We start from the raw sequence: 26,848 nt of genomic DNA, 5'->3' as shown, positions 1-26,848 counted from the left end.
GGGGTCCATTGGATCTGGTGAGTTCAACCATAAGGGTGGGGGGGTAGGGTTGCCACCTGTCCAGGATTCACCTGGACAGTTTGGGTTTTGAAACATGTGTCCGGGTTTCAGACCACCTGAAACCCGGACACATTATACAGACCAGGCTGTGGCTCTCCAAGTAACCGAGATAGTCATACACAAATCTGTTGCCACTGTGGGCGGCTCTTTGGGGGCAGGTTTGGCATCACTGAAGGGTGGGATGATGATGTCAGCAAGGGCAATTTGGCCACACCCACTGGCACGCTCTGTGCGCTACATTACTACTTTCCTTGGGGCACCCAAATGTCTCCCAGGTCTTTTATAATCCTATAGTGTTTACTGCCCTGTGCCACAAAAGGTTTGGCTTGAAGAAAAGGTGGCAACCCTAGGGGGGGGGGGGGGGTGTCTGGTGAGTTCAACCTTAAGGGGGGGGTGGATCCCGTATGCACCCGTTTACAGCATCATATGATTTTTTTTTAGCACAGCAGCACTTTTGAAAGGAACTTGGGAAAGGAACTTATCAACTGAGAAGTGATATGTGTTTATGTGTCTCTTTTGGACTTTCACTGGCCACATGCTTAATATTGATTTGCACTATTTCAAGCACAGCAGCACCTGTGAAAGGAACCTTCCAACTAGAAGTTTCTACATATTTGCACGTGTTTTTTTAACCACTTAAGGACCGAGCCTCTTTCTGAGATTTGATGTTTACAAGTTAAAAACTGTTTTTTTTTTTTTGCTAGAGAATTACTTAGAACCCCCAAACATTATATATATATTTTTTTCTAACACCCTAGAGAATAAAATGGCGGTCGTTGCAATACTTTTTGTCACACCGCATTTGCGCAGCGCTCTTACAAGGGCACTTATTTTGGAAAAAAATCACTTTTTTGAATTAAAAAATAAGACAACAGTAAAGTTAGCCCAATTTTTTTATATTTTGAAAGATAATGTTACGCCGAGTAAATTGATACCCAACATGTCACACTTCAAAGTTGCACCCACTCGTGGAAAGGCAACAAACTTTTACACTTTAAAAATCTCCATAGGTGACGTTTAAAAAATTCTACAGGTTGCATGTTTTGAGTTACAGAGGAGGTCTAGTGGAAGAATTATTGCTCTCGCTCTACCGATTGCAGCGATACCTCACATGTGTGGTTTGAACACCGTTTTCATATGCGGGCGCTGCTCACTTATGCATTCGCTTCTGCGCGCAAGCTCGTTGGGATGGGGCACTTTAAAAAAAAAACAAACATTTTTTCTTATTTATTTTACTTTCATTTTTTTATTTTTACACTGTTTTTTGAAATAAAAAATTTGGGTCGCTTTCATTCCTATTACAAGGAATGGAAACATCCCTTGTAATAGAAAAAAAGCATGACAGGACCTCTTAAATATGAGATCTGGGGTCAAAAAGACCTCAGATCTCATATTTACACTAAAATGCAATAAAAAAAAAAAAAAAAAGAGCATTGGGGCGGAAGTGACATTTTGACGTCACTTCTGCCCTGCAGTGATATGGAGACGGGTGGGGACCATGGTGAAGGGCACCGGAGAGCGACGGGAGGGGGGGCAATAAAAGTGATCTTGCAGCAAATCCGCCGCAGAGACCACTTTTACCTTGATGTGGACCGCCCACTGAAGAAGAGGGTACCGGAGTTATTGTAGCTAGCTGCTGCCATAACGGTATTCCTCTTCAAAGTAGCGATGTATTCCTGCAGCGGGCGGTCCGTAAATGGTTAAGCTTTCACTGGCTACATCTTATATATTTTTTGTTTTTTTGGATACATTTTGCACTTAATTTTCTATGCACTACAGTTGCACTTTATTGTATTTATTCAGGCTGTCAGCACTGTGGTACTTATACCCTTTTTTCTATGTTTTGACTTATGTCATGTACAGCAGCGGTAGGCCTCATCACTAATCAGTATCTTTAGCGCAGGGGATTGTTTTTTCACAAATCAGGAACGAGAATGTCGGAAGGCTGAGACATTCATGGACATTGCTGGAACTAGATGGACCCCAGTAAGTATTAGGGGGGCTGAGAGGGGCTGCTGCTGCACAACAGTTGTTTTTCAATCTTCTTGTGTGATAGATCTTCTACTCTTCCACCACACCACCGTGATAGTGACACCACTCCCTCTGAAGAGCGCACTCACCAGATTGTATAGCCTCCCACTCTCGTGTTCGGCAAAACAGCAATTGAACCACACCTGGGTTGCATGTGATGAACCGTGAATCCAATCAAGCCAGCTCCATATGTGAAAAAACAAATGAATAAAGTTCTCCACATAGCTTGATACCATTTTAACAAATGTATTAAAATCACTCCAAACACACTTCAATGGTTGCACTCACTTTTAAACTGAAACAAATAAGCCTTTAAACAAATCCACAGCAAACAACAGGATCAATGATCCAATGGTGCACCGCGGTCACAGCGGACCTGAAGAGTATACTGGTGTATCTCTCACCCAACCTTCTAAGGCCCAGCAGTCCGATCGGTGTAGTCCTCCTCAGACAGTGGCGTCTAATGTCAGTGCGATGGAATGCCGTGTAACCACGCCCCAGACATGTTTCATTGAAAAGACTTCTTCAAAATCTTTGACGAAACATGTCTGGGCGTGTACAAAGAAGATTTATCACACAAGAAGATTGAAAAACAACTGTTGTGCTTGATCATTTATTCATTTATTTTTCTCAGCTTATGATTTTTTAATTTTTTCATATTTATATTGACACTTTCACTGGGTGTTGTATTTATATCCATAGTACTACTCTGTATGTAGAGTTAGAGGATCACAGGTATCATGTTGCTTTGTCTCATAATTCTACACAATATATATTAGCGCCACTATCTCTATCTGTACACATGTGAGAGGTATAATTTGGGATTCTGAACTAAGTCTGTTAACTTGCTGCACATTTTCACCGGCATGTTGTACACTTGCAGAGCACTTGAAGCACAAGTTCTAGTTGACACTTTTCCAATTTGTAGCAAATTTGAATGGCAAGTCTCTAGCAAGAGCAAAGTTGCAGTGGTGAGTCTACAGTAAGAGCTCTGCAAGTCTACAGCATGATAATTCGGCCACAGTGCCCCCCTGTGGTGGGAGGACTATTGCATCTGAACATAACTGAACCAGAACTTGCAGCAGAGTTGCAGAATGTTTGCAAAGAAAGTTGATCTGGAGTCATGTAATGCGGACTTGCTGCAATTGTGCAACAAACTTGTGAAGCCTGGCAAGTCTAGCAATAGCTTATCAAGTCATTTTCAAACTACCGCACAATTGCTTGCTATCTGATAAGGAACAGGTATCTGTGACTATCCATCAGACCCAATGTCAGTGTCACTGGTTGCTAGGAGACTGTCGGCTGTGAAGCTGACAGCATCCTTAACAACTAGTGACGGGGGGGGGGGGTAATGGTAGCAAACATGCGGCTCTGTTACACTGTGTACAGGGACGGGCACACTGCCCCAACGCAAAGCAGTGCCTGAGTACTTAGTGAGCAAATGTGAACTTCCCCTATATAGGATTCAATACTTTAACATTAATAAGATCAGTTAAATTGAACTGATGTCTTTTAGGATGTCTAAGAAATCACAAAAAAAAAAAAAATTGACACCCCTTTGTAATGTACTGATATTAAATCTCATCGTGTTTGCTAATTTTAGGGATCACAGGATCTCCCGGGTGTGTTCATCAGATGACAATCCGTACAGTGCAGTCTGGAGGATCTGTTACCATTCCATGTTCATACTCCGACCCTGGGAAACCAGATGAAGATGTACGGGTCATATGGGGGGAGACAGATCAAGAATATTGTTCATCTGTAACTGCTGAGGACACAATCATTTCATCTTCTGGAAATGTTACAGAGAAATATGAGGGAAGACTCTATAGAGAGAAGGATCCGAACAGGAATCGGACTGAATATATCAAAATTACAGGACTGGAACCAACAGATGGGCCTCGATTTTGCTGCCTACTATACGATATTCAATATGGGAATGTATTCAAGAATAGTAGACTTGGCACTCTTCTGCAGTTTCCAGGTAAATTGTATCTATCTATCTATCTATCTATCTATCTATCTATCTATCTATCTATCTATCTATCTATCTATCTATCTATCTATCTATCTATCTATCTATCTATCTATCTATCTATCTATCTATCTATCTATCTATCTATCTATCTATCTATCTATCTATCTATCAGAGCAATCGATCAATTTGCATCCCTATCCTCAGCACACAGGGAACAGTAATGTCATTGGCTCTCCCCAGGCTCCACCAAATCTCAGGCTGTGAAAGAAATGCTTTACAACCCGATGTTTCAAAGTTATCCTGTCAGCACAGATCACTTATACAGAATGTCATACCTGTAATAAAAGGAGGGATAATACCCTTACCTACCCAGTGACCCATTTCTTGAAATACTACCACTATGCTTCCCCCTAGTGGCCGCATCTATTCCACACTTTCTGGTGTTCAGAATACATTTTCCCCACCACACAGTGTGGTTTCTCCTACCAGCTGGTACATCATCATAGGAACCATTGCAGTGGAGGAATCGACCCATGAAAAAGGGCAATATTTGAACACATAGGTCATCAGAAAGTTAATCATGTTCCCTCTTTTATGGTAAGTATTTCATGAAAGTGAATAGATTTAACCCTCTCACCATAGGTGTGCCCACCTCCTGGCAGCTGTCCTCTACAGGTACCATTCCCAGGAGACCGAGTGACCCTGCTTTCTACAAAAATTAAAATAAAAGTCTCTGTTCAGACACCTTTACATGCATATACATACCCCTCTAATCCATTTTCTTTGTTTAGGTACAGAAGATATCACTCAGCTGGATGAAGTGATGGCGGTTTCAAGAGAAGAGGGCATCATCCCGTGTTATTACTCCAAGGACATCTCAGATATTACAAAGGTCACCTGGTATTTTGCAGACAGAGAAAGTCATTACTGTACTCATATACTCATACATGAATGGAGTAAAGCACGTCAATATGGTCGGTACTCTTTGGTCAATTTTACTCAAGACATCTCCCTGCACATTCATAGGCTTCATGTAAATAATGAGAGAAGTTATTGCTGTGTCATCTCTACCTCTACCACAAGAGCAACACTGAAAAGCAAACAATTTACAAGGCTGATTGTTGCAGGTACAAATACAGAACACTATTCTTTCCTTTCCCATCACTTCCTGTCCGGCTGAGAACATTTCCCCAGAGAAGAAGTGAGGGGAACTCTTCAAAGTGACCGTAGACAGAATACAATTACATTTCTTTAGTAGAGGAAGGCTAGAACCTCGCTCAGATTTTTCTGTGTTCCTGTTATAGATTTTCCCTCCTTCCTAATCTGGTATCACCATGGCTGATCCTAGGGTCACAGACGCTTGGGTGCAGAAATATTTGTGGCGCCCCCACATGGGCGTGGTCATCTTACCAACTCCTCCCCTCTACAAATGTTTCTATGGCAACGACTCAAACACAGAGATGCTCCCCTAAGCAGTCTTCCTTATCCTGGGATCCTCCCATAATCTTTTAACAATAAAGAAAATACAGGAAGAGCGTACACTAATGAGACCTAGAAGGGGGTCTCTCTGATGCACACAGAGAGGGCTTCTGTTAGAGAGACTGTTAGAAAGAGCCCCCAGACATGATACAGGAGATGGTCAGAGACTGTAGACATGATAAAAGAGATGGTCAGAGACTGCAGACATAATACAGGAGATGGTCAGAGACTGCAGACATAATACAGAAGATGGTCAGAGACTACAGACATGATACAAGGGATGGTCAAAGACTGCAGACATGATAAAAGAGATGGTCAGAGACTGCAGACATGATACAAGAGATTGTCAGAGACTGAAGACATGATACAAGAGACGGTCAGACACTGCAGACATAGTACAGGAGATGGTCAGAGACTGCAGATATAATACAGGAGATGGTCAGAGACTACAGACATGATACAAGAGATGGTCAGAGACTGTAGATATGATACAAGAGACGGTCAGAGACTGCAATCATACTACAGGAAACGGTCAGAGACTGCAGACACAGTACAGGGGTTGGTCAGAGACTGCAGACATAATACAGGAGATGGTCAGAGACTGCAGACATAATACAGGAGATGGTCAGAGACTGCAGACATGATACAAGAGATGGTCAGAGATTGTTGACATGATACAAGAGATGGTCAGAGACTGCAGATATAATACAAGAGATGGTCAGAGACTGTAGACATGATACAAGAGATGGTCAGAGACTGCAGACATGATACAAGAGATGGTCAGAGACTGCAGACATGATACAAGAGACGGTCAGAGACTGCAGACATGGTACAAGAGATGGTCAGAGACTGTAGACATAGTAGAGGAGATAGTCAGAGACTGTAGACACGATACAAGAGACAGTCAGAGACTGCAGACATAGTACAGAAGATGGTCAGAGACTGCAGACATGATAGAAGAGACGGTCAGAGACTGCAGACGTGTGCAGCCTCCCCTAATAAGACCCCTAAAGGGCTAATCAATGTAACGTGATTGAACAATGGGGTGAATGGCGCTCCCTATTTAAGTGAAATGAATGTGTAAACTAGGTGCAAAACATCCACTGTGATGCACTATAAGTGATAGCTCTAACAAATAAAAATAAAAATACTACAACATAACATATAAAATTCAGTGATACCACTCAATTGTAGTATTAAACATAAAAGCATTGGTGTGGCAATCTGTGCCACATGTGTAACATATCAAATTCAATATGATTAACATAACATTAATCAAAGTCCAGAAGTTAATCCAAAAAAATGATCCAAAAAATATTAGTGAAAAAAATATATATATTAAACGCTGAAAAATTGAAAACAAGAGTTTTTCAGAAATAAAAATTCGATTGCAACCAGGTTTGTGTGCAAAAAGGTTTTGCTATATGCAGTTCAAACTGGTGGTGACTCTTGTGCTCCCCTATGGTTCCCCACTCACCAGCTTCCCATACCCCTACGGGGGTAACAGGCATTAAGGAACATCAGAGGTGGTCTTAGTGAATGGTCTCCTGTGGTCCCTCTGTGAATTGTCCAATTACCACTGAAGCCGGACGTCCGGAGTGATCAGACCCAGCCTCTCCTGAAGCCTGACTGGAAATCTCCTGGGATGTTACCAAGACAGTCCCAGCTGTTACTGCTCAGAGCTACTGCATCAGAGGAGAAAGAGCATGTGAGGGGATTTAAATCAAGAGAAAGAGCTCACTCCTGAGATGGTGAACAGTAACAGCTAAGTGCATACCTCCCAGGTAAAATGTTGGGAGGGGGCCCCCTACCTCAAGGTAGGGGGCCTATAGCATACTCCCAGTATTACTTTCCCCTTAGTTTCATCCCTTTGGAGCTCTATCCTAAGGATTCCACCTCCTCCCTAGCTCACATTCACTCGTACATTATTCTTTATATACAGGTACACCCCTTCCCCTTTCTTACCCTCTCTATCCCTGTAATAAAGGGAATACCCTTAAATGGCTGCCAAGCCAATCATGAGAGCTGTTGAACCAAGTCTCTGAAATTCCCACAAAATCGAAATCCTCCTCATACAACACTATCGCTAGTTCTCACATCTTATCCGCCAGGCTCCTGGCATTGGTGAACATGCCACTCAGTTTAGACCAGTCGCATACCGTCCTCTTATTGGGTGTTCCAAGATTGCAAATAGGACTTGTTACTATACTTACCTCAGGTTTATGTGCTTTAGTCAACCTAATACTAATGCCCCCAATACTACCTGGAATATGCTCCGCTCTGACTATCTCTACCTCTGGACTTTCCCCTCCTGTCGCCTAGTTTAAAAGTCCCTCTAACTTTTTGGCCATCTTCACTCCCGGGAGATCTGCACCCTCCTCATTTAGATGCAGTCTATCCCCTCTATAGAACTGGTGACCGACTAAGAAGTCGGCCCAGTTCTCCAGGAATCCAAACCCCTTCTTACTACACCAGCTCTTCAGCTATTTGTTTACTTCCCTAATCTCCCTCCACCTTTCTGGTGTGGCTCGAGGTACCGGTAGTATTCCTGAGAATACTACCTTGGAGGTCCTTTTTAGTCAATTTAGCTCCTAAGTCGTTCTTTAGGACACTCCATCTGCCTCTGACTTTGTCATTGGTACCAACGTGCACCATGACAGCTGGGTCTTCTCCAGCCCCTCCCAGTAATCTGTCCACCAGATCCGTGATGTGCCGAACCCGAGCACCCATTAGACACACTTACAGTTCGACGCTTCAGGTCTTTATAACAGATTGCCCTATCTGTCCTTCTAAGAATTTAGTCCCCTACCACCAGAATCTGTCTTTCCTTTCCCTTAGCTTCCCCCCACTCTCACTGGAGGAGTTCTTCCCCTGGCAGCTAGGAGAGTCCCTCAGCTCCAGCAGTGCTGGTCCCTGACTGGTTTCACCAATGTCACTCAATTGAGCGTACTTATTGGGGTGGTGTTCCAGCCCAGGATCGGCCTCCCTGGCACTTTTCCCTGTAATCTTCCTAACTGTCACCCATCTACTCTTTTCTAGTGTCTGCACCTCCTTGTCTCCATCCGCCTCTGTGCTAGCCCCTGCAGGACCTTCCGGGTACATTCCCGGCTCTCCTTTAGTATTCAGAACCTGGGCTTCCAGGGAAACAATGTGCTGCACAGCAGTATTCACCCTCAATCAGATGATCAAGGAACGCATACATGCCGCAAGATGTACACCGAGTCGCATCTCCACACCCACCGGGTATCGTACCTACTAATTTAATGAGGATTATACCCTGTTCAAATAAGTAACAACTAGCTTCCTGACACTAATACTCAACAATACACAGGTACTCAACAATAAAACACACAGGTACTCAACAATACAGTACACAGGTACTCACAGCCCACGTGCAATTGCAGCCCACGGGTACTCACAGTCCACGTGTACTCCCAGCCCACGTGCACTCGCAGCGGTCATGTACTCACTGCCCATGTGCACTCACAATACTCAGGCACTAACGATCTACCCAGATACACAATACACAGGTACTCCCAATACACAGGTACTCACAATACTCAGGTGCCCACAATACACAGATACTCACAATACACATTTGCGCACAATACTCAGTGCGCAAAATACTCAGGTACGCACAATACACAGGTACTCACAATACCCAGGTATACACAATACTCAGGAACTCCCAATACTCAGGTACACACAATACTCAGGTACACACAATAAATACTCAGGTACACACAATACCCAGGTACACACAATACCCAGGTACTCACAATACTCAGGTACCCACAATACTCAGGTACCCACAATACTCAGGTACCCACAATACCCAGGTACTCACAATACTCAGGTACCCACAATACTCAGGTACCCACAATACTCAGGTGCCCACAATACTCAGGTACTCACATACACCGTCAGTCAGGTTTTGATGTTTGTGTCTCTGTGTCGCTCTGCACAGCCTCCCCTTATAATCTCACACTAGCAGTCAGTGCCGCCTCTTCACTGATCAGTCTCACACTCTCCCTCCTGTGGTCTGCACTTCACTTACCCACCGCCTCTCTCTGCCAGCCTTCCACTTCCCGGTCCCGCTGGATGTCCTCCCGCCTCCTCTGTCCCCATCTGTGGGGAGATACTGCCTCAGTATACCCGCTCCCGCACCACAATGTCCCACTCTGCCATCGCTGTAGGTCCCTGGGGCTGCCGCTCTCGGTCGTGAGGGGGCCCGGTCCAGTCGTGGGGGGTCCGATCCGGTCGGGGGGGGTCCAGTCCAGTCCTCTGCTCCCTGCTCACACACTCCCTCTCACTCCACACTGTCCCAGCACTGACTTCCACACCAAAAACTCTGCAACAGCACCACCTACAGGCACCAGACACTGTCTGGGCATACTATTGCTGTGCTTATTTTTTTTTTTTTTTTTTTAAATTGGAGATATTTATTATAGCAAAAAGTAAAAAATATTGTGAAAGGGGCCTTAAACTAGGACTGGATTTTGCTGGTTCACGTATCTGTTTTATTTCTTCAACTATCTTCTAGAATATCAATCATCCTTTAATCTACCAACGAATGAGATCTCATTACAAGAAGGACATTCAGTGACCCTTACCTGCTCCTACACCCTTCCTAGTGATCGGTATACAGAGAGAGATGTTCTGCGGGTCAATGTATACTGGAGAGTGGGGAATGTAACCGGACCGTACGCCTACCACCCCTACCAGGAAATGGTTCATTCTACATATAGACATCGGACATCCATAACAGAGATGACTAATCTAATGATAAATGATGTGACAAAGGCAGATAATACTTCATTTCACTGCTTTGTGGTGGTCAAACGGTGTGCAGGTGACTACCGATATGATGATAATATTCAGTATGGAGGAGGAACCAGACTAATCATCAAAGGTAAAGTTATTGGGTTTTTAGCTCTATATTTATCATATATTATCACTATATGTCTGGTGCCAGGAATTAAAGCTGAACTCCAGGATCCTGACTATTTTCCACTCCCAGCTCTAATGTGTCATGGCCAAGTGCTGCAGAGATTGTACCCCTACACAAAAGAGCAGTTACATCAAGCCCTCACTGTTCCATCCAGTAAACTACATGGTGGAGCAGGGGGTGGACTGACAACTTATCAGACCCCCAGGCAATAGGAGATCATGGGGCCCCCTGTGTCCTCGCCCACACTCAAGTCTCACCCACACAAAGGGAAATAACTGGACCCAATCTTTTGTGGCTCTCACTGCAGCAGCTAGAACAGGAGATGTCGGCTTTCAGCTGCTGCAGTGAGAGCTACATAAGATTGGTTCCAGTTTCTTCCCCCACCTGCTGCACTGATCACCTGCTCTAGCCACACACCATCCCCCTGGTGGGAGGAGGAGGGGGTGGGGAGAACTGGAAGGGTCCCCCATGCACCTGGGTTCAAAAAGAAAGGAGAGAAGTAATGCAGCGTATAATGGGTGTGGCCAGATTTCAATAACAAATGGGAGGGGCTTATGGGGCATAGTTAGACAAAGCCCAGGCTCACCTGTACCTGTAAATGTGCTTTGATTGCTGTGCCACAAGCAAGAGTCCCACAGACACATATAAACCTCAGCACAATCAGTAAAAAAATGACTTTCTATACAGAACAATCTCTACAGAACAAGGACTGATTCTATATATATCAAGGACCATCTCTAATGAACAAGGACTGTCTTTACTTTATATAACAATCTCTATAGAACAATGACCATCTCTATATAACAAGGATCATCTCTATATAACCTGGACCATCTCTACAGAACAAGGACTGTCTATATAACAAGGACCATCTCTATATAACAGGGACCATCTCTATATAATTAGGACTGTCTATATAACAAAGACCATCTCTATATAAACGAGACTGTCTCTATATAACCGGGACCGTCTCTATATAACAAGGACTATCCTATATAATTAGGACTGACTTGGTTAAATTGATGATAGGCAACTCCTATCCTCATATTGATTAGTGGTTCCAAATTAATAATAACTACTGCAGTAGGGAACAGACACAAAAGATACACTCAGCATCTTTCCAAATAACTTGTTCTGCTTTATTATGACGCAATTGAAGGTTTTTATGCACATGATTACGTAGGTATCACATTAATATTACAATTGTACGTTCATGATAACAAGGGGCGTTACATAGGCAGGCTAAATGTAATCAGGACTCAAAAGAATGTAAACATGTACTGAAAACATTATTAGTGCCGTGTGCACAGTGATGGCAGTGTGCGATACATACAAAATACAATACAATTATATACAGAACTTACAAATTTCCATTACAGTCTCCCCTCTTTTGATCACTAACCACACCTGCTATCGCCTTTAACCTGGAACCTCCACACGCTTAGGTAGAGGTAGTCCTGGCCAAAGAGGCAAAAACTCCATTGTGGAGAAAATAATAGCTGAGCAACTTTTTTCATTACCAAATGACTTTTCATTGTGAAAAACAAATGATTGATAAGACATATTTACAGAGTACTGGCTGTACACTCCTGTGGCCAGAATGGCCTTCTAGCTGAATTGTAGGCATGCTGACTTATCAGCATATGTAAACACAGACAATTCTACATAAAATGGAAGACGTACAAAAGACAAATATGACTTCAACATGGCTAAACTACTTTTCAAATATATATATCCCTTACAATTAAAGTAATTGAATCAAAAAGTACCCTAGACTGTGATGACAAGAGGGAAACAAATCAAACTCAGAGATTTCTTTAATTTAGTCATTTTTGCAGTGTCTGGTGTGGATCCAGGTGACTTTTCCTTCAAGTTTTGCAAAAACTGTACATGAAATAGATGCTGTATTGAGTCTCCAAACATATCCTTATATATAAATGTCTCTTAACAATCCACAATTCACCTGGCTTTAGTTTTAGATCCTTCCAAACTTTTAGGATTTGGAATTGGAGAGAAAACACATAAATGAGTTTGTCAAAAAACCTTAAAAGATCAGCAACGTTCTCTGTGAGATCCGAATGGAGGACTTCAGCTGCTGAGACAAAATATAAGCAAGTGAGTAACACACTCCCAAACCAAATCCCATAGGGAGAGAGTCCAACATCCCCCTTAGGGGCTTCATAAAATATAAGAAAACATTCAGGCAAAAGTTTTCCAGTTTCTTACTCTACTTTGTCCGATACATTGTAGACAGTAAGGGGTGTAAAAATAAAACCTCAAAACTTCTAGTAAATAAAAATATAAAAAATGATTTCCTCTGTTACTTTCTGTACTTTCTGCACTCTATATTTGCAAACTACTTCTGATAACACTTTTTACTGTGGCCTTTGCAGTAGCATTTGCCACTGGACATCCACAAAACATGTCCATACAGACAAAATGCATACTTGTAAGATCCTGACTTGGGCATCTGGATATATCTTTTTTGTAATCTCTGGAAGGGATGTTCAGCTTTTGGTAACACCTTTGGTAACAGGTAAAACAAGAAGTGGTATGTTATAAAAACAACTGTGGAGAACCCTGGCTCTATCCCATGCTCATTTACTAAGGCAGCCATAACTGCTTGTGACTCATGACACGGTCCATGTGTCAAGCTGGAGGGAAAAGAGTGGCTGGCAGACATAAATGATCACCTTTCCCAAAGTCCTGTTTCATAAGAAGTTGCCCCCTGTGGACCACTTGTTCTTCTCATTCTGGGGTCCTTAAAGTTGAATTATTAATCCCAGCTATACTGGGCCAGAACTAGGGTGGAATCTGTGAGTTGCACAGACCCATCAAGTGTCCGGGGCTGTAAATGCAGAATCCTTAGTCACCTGGTCTGCTTCCATGTGTGAAAGTTAATATGGCTACCTCAGCAAGAACCTGGAAGGCTGAAAACAGCCAATCAAATTAACTTGGCATGCTTTATTGGTTTACCTGCCGAAGTAAAAACAAACTTCTGGCCCTTCAAATGAAACTAAAAGCTCTCTATATCTCGACTATCTATATAAATATACACTCTTTTTGTAGCTCACAGGCTTTGCTAAAACATGGAGCTCTGCTTCTTGAGCTGGGGAAAAAGGATCCAATGACTTTGAATACAGAGTATCCTTCTGGGTGATAAACTGCATACTCAAATCTACAAAAAATGTAATATCTGGGTCTTCAGGGAGTGTGTCCCGCACTGGGCTCACAGCAGCTGATTCCCACATCAATTTAACACACATGTCTTCCTTTGTCTCCAGCCTCCTCCAATAAAGGCAATAAGGTGTCTGGATTCAAATGTACGCATTTTTCATTGTTAGATTTGTACATAAGCAAACTCATATTTTAAACCTTTCATTAGACAAACATTTAGTTAGCTGTATATTTGCTGCGCAGAATGTCGGACCATTAAAAATTAAATGTTTGACCAAAACAATATCTAACTTTGTCTAATAGCACCTTTGCATAAAAGCTACAGCTCTGATATATCGGGGTGAACCCTTCATTACTGGGTCCAGCTTGCATAAATTTATTACAATGGCTTGTTTTCTATCACGCTGTTTGTGTAAGAACTCCAGTTTCATGTTTCAAAAGACAACTTTTTCCTGGCAATATTATAATAAATGATAACAATACCTTGTGGTCATGCAGAGATGCCCATAAATTCAAAATATCCTTCTGCTTATACCACTGTACTTACAAGAAAAAGGGGCACATCATTTCACAATCCACACATTCTGCTTTGGATTTAAAAAATAAAAATAAATAAAAACAAAAGGACCAAGAATCTGTATGATGGACCAGAAAGCATCAAAAACTAAAAGACAACTGGCTGCAGGTGGCATCTATCCTAACAGGGTGTGTGGACTTGATGTGATGGGTCTGTTATATTTAAATTTTATTTATTATTACTCTCATATCATGGACCGCACATCAAGTTATTATCAAAAACCTTAAAATTTCATTTTTGTAGAAAAGCTTCTTATGTATCCCATCCATCTTGGCTTTGTTAAATATTATGGCAGCTGTATTCCAAATAACAACCTCATCTTAATCTTTTTTTCTCTCAATAAGGGCTTATTGTATAAATGTAAAATGACAAAATTGTTATCTTAATCTAAACTAATCCCATTCATTACAAATTTCCCCAATAACCTGAATTTCATTTCCAACCAAAGGTTGTCTAAACCAGTTTCAATATATCTATATTATTAATAAAATTGTTAAACTCATATTAGAAATGAATATTCATTATTACTTAATTTTACTTAATTTCCCTTTTTTAAATGCAGTGTTTCCACTATCAAAGGATATTCAATTTGTGTAATACACGGTTAAATGTAACCTTCATTTTATCATGTCTGGAAAACAGATTCAAACGAATTGTGATCACATTGTTTACCATTAGATTCCTTAACCTGGCACATTTTGTTATAAATTTTTTGTCTAAAAAAAACTGGAATTGGCATGGTGTCCTTCCAGCTTATCACTGACCTCTCATCCCAGCCACATTCTTTCATGAGAGCACAAAGGAGGGGGTCACATCTGTGTACATGACACACACAAGGGATAGAACTATTCGCACACACACACACCAATATCTCTCTAAAATAGCTTACTTTTTCCCATTTGTACACAACACATGCATATCATTCTCTCACTTTCTTTTAACTCTTTAATATTTCCCTGCCTAAATTCTGCATTCCTTATTTTGTTCACATATCTTTTATATCTAGCTTCTATGATCAGACGAGCAGCCACAGTGCTCATCCCATCTTCCCTCTCTGACAACATATAAAGTATTCTGTTTTAACTCTAATTTCTCTGTTTCTGATTCTAATAGTTGTAGTGCCTGACCCCAAATTCATCCCACAACTTAACATGAAAATGTCCCTTTCTGTCTAGTGTTAATGTCACCCTTGATCCATCCTGCTCACATAGATAGCTGTTTCTCTAGCTATTTACTCTGCATGATTCTTAGTCCCTGTGGACTTTGGTGGTAACCCAGGTATCCATTGTGGATCCCTGTCTACTTTAACCATTAATCTAGGGGCTCAGTATAGGCGGAACCGCACCTTCAGTTCATATATAGCGCTTCTCTTGCGCTGGGCATTTTTGAGGGTCTCTCACCCTTCATTCCCTTACTTAATTCAATGCCCATAATGACTAGCCAGTCTTCTCTCTTCTCTACGTGTGCCTATACCCTCTTGCCTCTAAACTACTTTATCTAGCAGATGTACTACATATACCTGTGAACAGCACTATTCTTCCCTTTCTTATTTATAACACTCCGATGGACAGTAGACAGGGACAACATAACATATAACCACCAATCAATACAGTTCCATTAAGGGGAGTAAAATAGGTACCCTTTGTCCCGAAAATGCCTTACCGATCAAGGAAGTCTGATAACTCAAATGTAAGCAAAAGGCTTACCTCAGCCGGCTGATTATCAGAAATTCCCGGATCGTCTCAAGCTCCTCGTTTCGGATACTCAGGGTCACCTGGAATCCCCTCCTGGCTGGCTCGCCATGCTGACTTGGTTAAATTGATGATAGGCAACTCCTATCCTCATATTGATTAGTGGTTCCAAATTAATAATAACTACTGCAGTAGGGAACAGGCACAAAAGATACGCTCAGCATCTTTCCAAATAACTGTTCTGCTTTATTATGACGCAATTGAAGGTTTTTATGCACATGATTACGTAGGTATCACATTAATATTACAATTCTACGTTCATGGTAACAAGGGGCGTTACATAGGCAGGCTAAATGTAATCAGGACTCAAAAGAATGTAAACATGTACTGAAAACATTATTAGTGTTGTGTGCACAGTGAGGGCAGTGTGTGATACATACAAAATACAATACAATTATATACAGAACTTACAAATTTCCATTACAGGACTATCTATATAACAAAAACTATCTATATAACAAAGACCATTTCCATATAACCAGGATCGTCTCTATATAACAAGGACCGTCTCTATATAACAAGGACTATCCTTACCAAACAGGGATTAAACTATGAACTTGGTCTGACACTTTCAGTCTGGGGCGCACGTACACCCTGCTGGTGACCCACTCCCGTTTGGACACAGCAGAAGCCAATCAGTGGATCCAATGTCCCCCGGGACCCGCCGTTTGTTCATGGGAGAGGCAGAGCATCACTCTGCTAGTAGGGGAGACAGAAATTCTGTGTTTCTGTTAAACAGGAACACAGATCTCTGTCTTCACACAGCCAAAGCACCCCCCATACAGTTAGTAAGCACTCCCAGGGAGCACATTTAACCCTTTTATTGCCCCTGATGTCCCCCCTTCGCTGTAATAACGTCACTGGTCCCCAAAAAGTGTTACTTATGCCGCGTATACACAACCGGACTTTACGGCAGACTTGGTCCGGCGGACCGGAGTCCGGACAATTCAATCGTGTGTGGGCTCCAGCAGACTTTTTTCCCCAAAAGTTCGACGGACCTAGAAATTAAACATGTTTCAAATCTTCGATGGACTTGAGTCCAGTCGAAAAGTCCGCTCGTCTGTATGCTAGTCCGATGGACAAAAAACGACGCTAGGGCAGCTATTGTCTACTGGCTATGAACTTCCTTGTTTTAGTCCGGTCCTATGTCAGCATGTGCAATCCATTGGACTTTGGTTGATCGTGTGTAGGCAAGTCCGTTCATTCGGAAAGTCCATCGTAAAGTCCGTCGAAAAGTCTGCAGGACATAGTCTGCCGTAAAGTCCCTCGTGTGTACGCGGCATTAGTGTCACATTTGTCCGCTGCAATTTCGCAGTCCCAGTATAAGTCACTGATCACTGCCATTACTAATAAAAAAAAAATAAAAAGTCCATAAATTTATCCCATAGTTTGTAGATGCCATCTGTTAACTATATAGCAACTTCCAGTGCAAGTGTGAATGTCAAGTACAGCCACCAATTGGCCAGAAAACCCGCTGGGTGTGCTCTGTACAGCTGCAGCTGTAAAATTCAAGCCGTGATGTCGAGGATGGGCGGGACTGCTACTCATACCCACCCCTTTGTCAAGAAATCCGCCTATAGGGAAACAGCCCGCACGTACACATTGCTGACCAGTGTTTTTTTCAGCTATGTGGAAGCCCTGCACTCACAGCATTGCTTCTGAAATTAAAAGTAACAGCTCTCCCCCACGGCTCCTATAGCACCCTCTCTGCTCTGCACTGAGAGCGGGGACAAGAGCTGGTCTGTGAGTGCAGCATGATCGAGGGGAGGAGGGGGGTGAGCTGCACCATTATCCTTATCTCCTTCCTGCTCGGATAGGGGAGATTGGGAGCTGGAAATTAGAAGAGTGTGCACTGACTTAGTGCACTGAAAAAGAAAACAAAGCTGTGACAGAGCTAGCCACAGAAAGGTACTTTTACAAAGATAACCATGAGGAAGATGGTAGAGCTTTGGGGAAGGGGAGGGCATAGGAGAGGTGTTGTGTTTTGTATGTGTATGTGTGTGTATGTTTTTTGTATGTGTGTAGTTTTGTGTGTGTGTGTGTGGTTTTGTATGTGTGTGTGTTTTGAATGTGTGTGGTTTTGTATGTGTGTGTGTGCGTGTGTGTGTGTCTTGTATGTGTGTGTGGTTTTGTATGTGTGTGGTTTTGTATATGTGGAGGTTATAGCTCAGGATAGGTACAATAGTGAGATGTCAATAGATGAATGGACTCTTTACCTAGCGCTCTCTTGAACCCTGTGCATAACTTACTCCAGAACCCACCTTTCTGTACGTAACACACTCCAGAAACCTGCACTCTACAGTAACTCACTCCAGAACCCTGCACTCTGTACGTAATGCACTTAAGAACCCTGCACTCTGTACGTAACACACTCCATAACCCTGCACTCTGAACGTAATGCACTTAAGAACCCTGCACTCTGTACATAACTCACTCCAGAACCCTGCACTCTGTACATAACTCACTCCAGAACCCTGCACTCTGTACCTAACTCACTCCAGAACCCTGCACTCTGTACGTAATGCACTCCAGAACACTGCACTCTGTACGTAACTCACTCCAGAACCCTGCACTCTGTACGTAATGTACTCCAGAACACTGCACTCTGTACGTAACTCACGCCAGAACCCTGCATTCTGTACGTAACTCACTCCAGAACCCTGCACTCTGTACGTAACGCACTTCAGGACCCTGCACTCTGTACGTAATGCACTCCAGGACCCTGCACTCTGTACATAATGCACTCCAGGACCATGCACTCTGTACGTAATGCACTCCAGGACCATGCACTCTGTGGCTAGGACTCTTCTAAACTATGTACATAATGCACTACAAAACCCTGCACCCTGTGCATAACATACTCCAGTGCCCTACACTTTGTACATAGCACACTCCAGAACTCACCTTCCTCTACATAATGCACTCTAGAACCCTGTACTCTGTATCTAGCACTCTTGTAAACTCTGTAACCATTAAGCCCCTCCCACTGTTAAGAGTTTGGCCACACCCACTTTTACAGTGGTGCATGTACCACGCTACCAGTCACTTCCTACCTTAAGTGTCCCTCATTCTGAAGTTCAAAAGTCGGGAGGTATGCACTTGTTCCCCGATCCCTCACTCTGACAATCTTATATGTCCTCTATGTAGAGGGCAGAGGATGGCAGTTCCCCCCTTCCAGACACTCATTGTGTGATCATGACATCGCTGCTGCCGGCTGCTCCAGGTGGAATAAGATCCCATGCTGTGAAGGGTCAGGCGCCCAGAGTAGCGAGCCCCAGGGAGGATAATGAGTGAAAACTCCAGCATAGTTCTGCGAGATGCTGGGAACAGGGCACCTTACTGACCCCGAGCCCTTGGGCAGTGCCCAAATAGTCACTCCCTGTGGTGGAGGTTTAGTCTAGGTTCTCATCTTTGCAGCTGCGCTTGATGCTTTTTCCTGGTGTGTTTTGCACTTTTAACCCCACGTTTTTACATGAAGTTTTCATGCATTTTGCGTTTTGTGTGTTTTTTTCTCTTTAACCACTTCAGCCCTGGAAGGATTTACCCCCTTCCTGACCAGAGCACTTTTTACAATTTGGCACTGCGTCGCTTTAACTGCTAATTGCGCGGTCATGCAATGCTGTACCCAAACGAAATTTGCGTCCTTTTCTTCCCACAAATAGAGCTTTCTTTTGATGGTATTTGATCACCTCTGCGGTTTTTATTTTTTGCGCTATAAACGGAAAAAGATCGAAAATTTTGAAAAAAAATGATATTTTCTATTTTTGTTATAAAAAAAATCCAATAAACTCAATTTTAGTCATACATTTAGGCCAAAATGTATTCGGCCACATGTCTTTGGTAAGAAAAAATGTCAATAAGCATATATTTATTGGTTTGCGCAAAAGCTATAGCGTCTACAAACTAGGGTACATTTTCTGGAATTTACACAGCTTTTAGTTTATGACGGCCTATGTCATTTCTTGAGGTGCTAAAATGGCAGGGCAGTACAAAACCCCCCCAAATGACCCCATTTTGGAAAGTAGACACCCCAAGGAAATTGCTGAGAGGCATGTTGAGCCCATTGAATATTAATTTTTTTGGTCCCAAGTGATTGAATAATGACAAAAAAAAAATTTACAAAAAGTTGTCACTAAATGATATATTGCTCACACAGGCCATGGGCATATGTGGAATTGCACCCCAAAATACATTTAGCTGCTTCTCCTGAGTATGGGGATACCACATGTGTGGGACTTTTTGGGAGCCTAGCCGCCTACGGGGCCCTGAAAATCAAGCACCGCCTTCAGGATTTCTAAGGGCGTAAATTTTTGATTTCACTCCTCACTACCTATCACAGTTTTGAAGGCCATAAAATGCCCAGATGGCACAAAACCCCCCCAAATGACCCCATTTTGGAAAGTAGACACCCCAAGCTATTTGCTGAGAGGCATGTTTAGTCCATGGAATATTTTATATTTTGACACAAGTTGCAGGAAAGTGACAATTTTTTTTTTTTTTTTTGCACAAAGTTGTCACTAAATGATATATTGCTCAAACATGCCCCAAGTAGACACCCCAAGCTATTTGCTGAGAGGCATGGTGAGTATTTTGCAGCTCTCATTTGTTTTCGAAAATAAAGAAAGAAGAAAAAATTTTTTTCTTTTTTCAATTTTCAAAACTTTGTGACAAAAAGTAAGGTCTGCAAAATACTCACTATACCTCTCAGCAAATAGCTTGGGGTGTCTACTTTCCAAAATAGGGTCATTTGGGGGGGGGGGGGGTTGTGCCACCTGGGCATTCCATGGCCTCCAAAACTGTGATAGGCAGTGAAGAGCGAAATCAAACATTTACGCCCTTAGAAAGCCTGAAGGCGGTGCTTGTTTTTCGGGGTCCCGTGCCCGGCTAGGCTCCCAAAAAGTCTCACACATGTGGTATCCCCGTACTCAGGAGAAGCAACAGAATGTATTTTGGGGTGTAATTCCACATATTCCCATGGCATGTTTGAGCAATATATCATTAATGACAACTTTGTGCAAAAAAAAAAAAAAATATTTCTTTTTCCTGCAACTTGTGTCACAATATAAAATATTCCATGAACTCGACATGACTCTCAGCAAATAGCTTGGGGTGTCTACTTTCCAAAATGGGGTCATTTGGGGGGGTTTTGAACTGTCCTGGCATTTTATGCACAACATTTAGAAGCTTATGTCACACATCACCCACGAAGACAAAGCCCTTTCTGACACTTTTTGTTTACATGAAAATTTTTTTTTTTTTTGCAAGAAAATTACTTTGAACCCCCAAACATTATATATTTTTTTAAAGCAAATGCCCTACAGATTAAAATGGTGGGTGTTTCATTTTTCAGCGTTTTTTCAAACGCATTTTTTGGGGAAAAAACACACTTTTTTTAATTTTAATGCACTAAAACACACTATATTGCCCAAATGTTTGATGAAATAAAAAAGATGATCTTAGGCCAAGTACATGGATACCAAACATGACATGCTTTAAAATTGCGCACAAACATGCAGTGGCGACAAACTAAATACATTTTTAAAAGCCTTTACAGGTTACCACTTTAGATTTACAGAGGAGGTCTACTGCTAAAATTACTGCCCTCGATCTGACCTTGGCGGTGATACCTCACATGATGCATGGTGCAATTGCTGTTTACATTTGATGCCAGATCGATGCTTGCGTTCGCCTTTGCGCGAGAGCAGGGGGGGACAGGGGTGCTTTTTTTTTTTTTTTTTTTTTTTATTATTTTTTTGCTTTTTTATCTTATTTTTAAACTGTTCCTTTCATTTTTTTTTAAATCATTTTTATTGTTATCTCAGGGAATGTAAATATCCCCTATGATAGCAATAGGTAGTGACAGGTACTCTTTTTTGAAAAAATTGGGGTCTATTAGAGCCTAGATCTCTCCTCTGCCCTCAAAGAATCTGACCACACCAAGATCGGTGTGATAAAATGCTTTCCCAATTTCCCAATGGCGCTGTTTACATCCGGCGAAATCTAAGTCATGAAATGCTCGTAGCTTCCGGTTTCTTAGGCCATAGAGATGTTTGGAGCCACTCTGGTCTCTGATCAGCTCTATGGTCAGCTGGCTGAATCACCGGCTGCATTTTCAGGTCCCCTGTTGGGACAGGAAAGCCAGAGAAAAACACGGAAGACAGTGTGGGGGGGGGGGGCATTCCCTCCCACTGCTTGTAAAAGCAATCTAGAGGCTAATTAGCCGCTAGGATTGCTTTTACATGAAAGCCGACCGCTGGCTGAAATGAATAATACCAAGATGATACCTAAACCTGCAGCCATCATTCTGGTATAACCACTCAAAGTCCAGCAACATACCAGTACATTGCTGGTCCTTGTTGGGCATATATTGTAATCTTTTTTTTTTCATGCAGCCTGTGGGCTGAACGAAAAAAAGAGATTGATTGGTGGGTATGCCCACCATTAGAATACCTCCCTTCATCCACCCACTTCTAATGATGGGCATACATGCACTATTTATATATGCCGAAGCATGGGGGCATCCGCCCCAAAAGTTAAGACTAAATCGCTCCTCCGCCCCTGCTGCCTCCATGCTTCGGCATATATCACCTCCGCTGGAGTCACGGCTTTACATATCGTGGGAGCAAACGCTGTTGCTGTCAAGATAAATAAATCCGCACTACAGCTGAATGGCGTATCTGAAGACAAAAAATGGTTAATAATAAAACACAGTAAACAGTAAAGTATAAAAAATTGCATACCTGAAAAGCAAATATGATAAAACATAATAACAATATAACATTGCAGAATAGAATACAGTAAAAAAGAGCAGAACAATAGAGAGAGAATAGAGAGAGAGAGAATAAAACGACAACTATTTTTTTTTATTTTGTATATTTTTTTGTGTTTTTTTTTTTTTTTTACACTTTTTTTTGTAACTGTAATCGGTTCCAGGTTCGGGTCTCTCAAAATGCAATGGCATCTTAGGAGACCCTGTGAAAGTGTGCCTAGTCTGTGCAATGCTGTACCCTACGCTAATACTCAACTAGTGTATGGTAGCGTTCAAAACATTCACTAATGCAAAGACCAGGATTGTCAGGACAGGAGGGACAATAATAGCGGGTGTCACGCCTATATCCGCGCTTGCTGCAGACACAACATCTTTTTTGGGGGGGTTCGTTGGGTAGGGGTACTCGGGAGGACATAAAGAAGATGCCTCTCATGCAGCCGACTGCATTTGGTTGGGGATGTGAATGGGGGAAGTACGGGTGCTGCAGAAGTGGTGGGTTCTCAATTAGGATTGGCGAATGCAGCAGGAAGGGCATTATGGGCACGACGGGCCTGTGTTTGTCTTCTTGGTGGCAGCGGGACACTATTTGTGCTTGCCACCTCACCAGCTTGAACTGCACTTATGGGACTCGCCACGTCACCAAGTTTTACTGCAGTGCGGGTTTGACTATGACCGGGGTGTACTAGGCCACTGGTGCTTGCCAGTTCACCAAAACGCTACCAAAAAAACTGTTGGCGATCGCAGGGATCAGGCCTGACTCTGCGAACGCTGCAGTTATGCGTTTAGTGTTTTGTAAGTGACAGTGATCGATCGATACTGCACTTGGGTGGGCTGGGCTGGGCGGAGGGGCAAAACGCAGGTGCTAGCAGGTATCTGGGCTGATCCCGCCAACACTGTGTTTTTGGGAACCCTAAACTGCTGGGGATGCTAGTATAGATCTGATCGTATCAGATATTGATCCCTTCAGATACTATACCACTAAGGGAGGTGTATGCTGCATGAGTGGGTGTTAGTGGTACTGGCACTAACCTGACACTGCCTGGGGTGACGCAGACCCTATCTGACCCTAAAACCTAAGTTATATCACCGCCGGGCGATCAGGGGGCTAAACCTTTATTCGGTAATAAACGGCGGGTGCCCTGACACTATAAAAAATAAACTAACTAACCAGCGTCACCCGTAACAGTTATACGGTGATCAGTGGTGAAAGGGTTAACTAGGGGGCAATCAAGGGGTTAAAACCTTTATTAGGTAGTATATGGGGGTCCCTGACGCTATAAAACGCTGACGGCGAACCTATATATTTACCTCCCTAACTAGTGTCACCAGTGACACTAATACAGCAATCAGAAAAACAATCGCTTAGTGACACTGGTGACGGGGGTGATCAAGGGGTTAAAACTTTATTGGGGGGGGTTAGGGGGGTATCCTAGACCTAAAGGGGGCTAACACTAACTGTCCCACCACACTGTCACAAACTGACACCAATGCAGTAATCAGAAAAAAAAACTGCTTGGTGTCACTGTGATGGGGGGGGGGGTGATTGGGGTGTGATCAGGGTGTGATCAGGGGGTGTAAAGTGTGCCTGGTGTGTTTTACTGTAATAGGGCGTACACACAGTCGGACTTTGTTCGGACATTCCGACAACAAAATCCTAGGATTTTTTCCGACGGATGTTGGCTCAAACTTGTCTTGCATACACACGGTCACACAAAGTTGTCGGAAAATCCGATCGTTTTAAACGCGGTGACGTAAAACATGTACGTCGGGACTTCATAAACTATAAAGCTTTCATCTCTTTATTTATTCTGAGCATGCGTGGCACTTTGTCCGTCGGATTTGTGTACACACGATCGGAATTTCCGACAACGGATTTTGTTGTCGGAAAATTTTATCTCCTGCTCTCCAACTTTGTGTGTCGGAAAATCCGATGGAAAATGTCCGATGGAGCCTACACACGGTCGGAATTTCCGACAACACGCTCCGATCGGACATTTTCCATCGGAAAATCTGACCGTGTGTACGGGGCATAAGTGTGTTGTGCACTTACTCAGATGTCTTCTCTCCTTGGCGCCGGAACGGAAAATGCCGAGCCGAGGAGCGATGACATAACTTCCTCTGCCATTTACATTGCAGCAGCAGAGGAAGATTGTCATTGGCTGGGAGCGATTGCGAGGGGGTGGCCATGAATGGATGGCCTCCCCCTCACCTCTGATCGCTCGGGGACAGAAGCCGACCGCCTCGGGCACCGGGGGGGTTCGATAGGACCCCCCGCCCGCGAGAGGCAAGTAACGTACCCATACGTTACTTTGCCTGCCCGTGCAATTTTGCCGCAGTATATCTGCGTGAGGAGGTCGGCAAGTGGTTAAACACACTGTGTATAGCCAGTTGCTAAGGAGTGGGCCAGGAAACCGGCTGCTGCGTCCTTAACAACCGGTGAATCATGTAAAAAGAGAATTGCCAGCAAAAAAAATTGGGAAAAAAACGGCGTGGGGTCCCCCCAAATGCCATGCCAGACCCTTATCAAAGCATGCAGCCCGGGAAGGTCAGGAAAAGGAGGGGACGAGTGAGCATCTCCCCCTCCCACACCATACCAGGTGGCATGCCCCCAACATGGGCGGTGCTTTGGGGCGGGGGGGGGCTCTGATTCTTGGGGGTCATTTTTAAGACCAGGTTTAGCTTGGAATTTTACTTTAAGTTGCACACAAAAAAAATCCAAAGTGAAAATACTCCAAAGCTTTTAACTTTTACCATAAGTAATAGAAAAACCAAAAGTGGGTGATAGCCAGAAAGTTCAATATAAGGGGTGTACTCATTAATTTACATAATGCTGTGTGTAGCTGATATATTCTATGGGGGAGAGTTACAAAAACTGGAGCACATAGAATATAGTGCAGTTTCGCATAGTAACCAATCAGCTTCCAGGTTTTATTGGCAAAGCTTAATTGAACAAGCTGAAGATAGAAGCTGATTGGTTACTATGCACAGCGGCACCAGATTCTGTGTGCTCCAGTTTTAGTAGACATGTGCAATTAGTTTAGTTCCAAATTCATTTTAGGACAAAATTCAGGATATTTGTTCATTCGGAAGCATCTGAATGGACAAAAGACTCTTTTGATGCATGCATACAAAAACGAATTGTTAGAACGAATGGTAATCCAAAAGAACGAAAACCCAAAAGAACGAAAATCCGAAAGAAAAAAACGATTCAACCTACAAGTTTAACGAATCAATTACATTCAGATAATAGATAATAGATGGAATAGATTAGATTTACATTTCTACTAGAATTTCCTTTCAAATTTGGCTAAAGTAACTGTTCGTGAATGTAATGAATACAAATGCATCCAAAGTTACGAATGATCCGAAATAACAAATGCTGATCATAATGAATGATCTGATAAATAAATGAAAAAAAACAAATGAAACAAAACAATTTTTTCGGTAGTGCACATGTCTACGTTTTAGTACAGTTTCCCCCATGTGTCATATTTTTTGATGAAAGTTGAGTTTGAATATGACCTGAACATATTGTACTTGATTCTACGATATATTCATACATCCAAATTGTTTTACAGAATATTTTACAGAACCATCAGAACCACCTCAGATGTCCAGTTTTGGTCAAGAAGCTTTAGTACTAGCAGCATATGTGGCTATAAAATTCTTCATCGCTGTCATCCTAGTGGTCCTGGGCTGTGTGTATGGAAGAACCAAAAACACCAAGAGATCCACCTGATGTAAATAATTTAGCATTTATATAACAATTGTCTAGCAGTTGCTTCTTATTTTGTCCTCCTAATATTGCTTTATTGGAAAAAGATAGTGCTTTAATTTGATACCATACTGTCAATAATAAACTTTCATCCTTTTTTATAGAGAAAAAGAAGGTGAAAATTATGAAAACAAAACAATTTTTTTTAGATTTTGAAAAAAATGGAGCACAGTGTTTTTTGTTAAAAATAATTTTTCTTCATTTGCTGAACAAAAGTAAATGTGCCTGTTTTTATGAGAATATATATATATATATATATATATATATATATATATATATATATATATATATATATATTAG

At 42.4% G+C, this 26,848-nt stretch overlaps 1 protein-coding gene across 2 annotated transcripts in view; it reads left to right on the top strand.

Moving 5' to 3' along the window:
- LOC141133511 (uncharacterized) overlaps positions 1 to 26,646 on the top strand; it is a 44,274-nt gene extending 17,628 nt beyond the window's left edge. For both annotated transcript variants that reach the window (XM_073622935.1, XM_073622934.1), the window contains exons 2-5: positions 3,695 to 4,075; positions 4,861 to 5,196; positions 10,092 to 10,460; positions 26,352 to 26,646. In XM_073622935.1, coding sequence (XP_073479036.1) covers positions 3,695 to 4,075; positions 4,861 to 5,196; positions 10,092 to 10,460; positions 26,352 to 26,512 — 1,247 coding nt within the window. In that variant the 3' untranslated portion in view covers positions 26,513 to 26,646. The remainder of the gene's footprint in view (positions 1 to 3,694; positions 4,076 to 4,860; positions 5,197 to 10,091; positions 10,461 to 26,351) is intronic.
- Positions 26,647 to 26,848: the final 202 nt, after the last annotated feature.

Source organism: Aquarana catesbeiana, linkage group LG03 (assembly GCF_042186555.1).
Source record: "Aquarana catesbeiana isolate 2022-GZ linkage group LG03, ASM4218655v1, whole genome shotgun sequence".
NCBI classification, from domain to species: domain Eukaryota; kingdom Metazoa; phylum Chordata; class Amphibia; order Anura; family Ranidae; genus Aquarana; species Aquarana catesbeiana.
The sequence above is the reverse complement of the archived record's forward strand: the minus strand, read 5'-3'. Positions and strand labels throughout refer to the sequence as shown.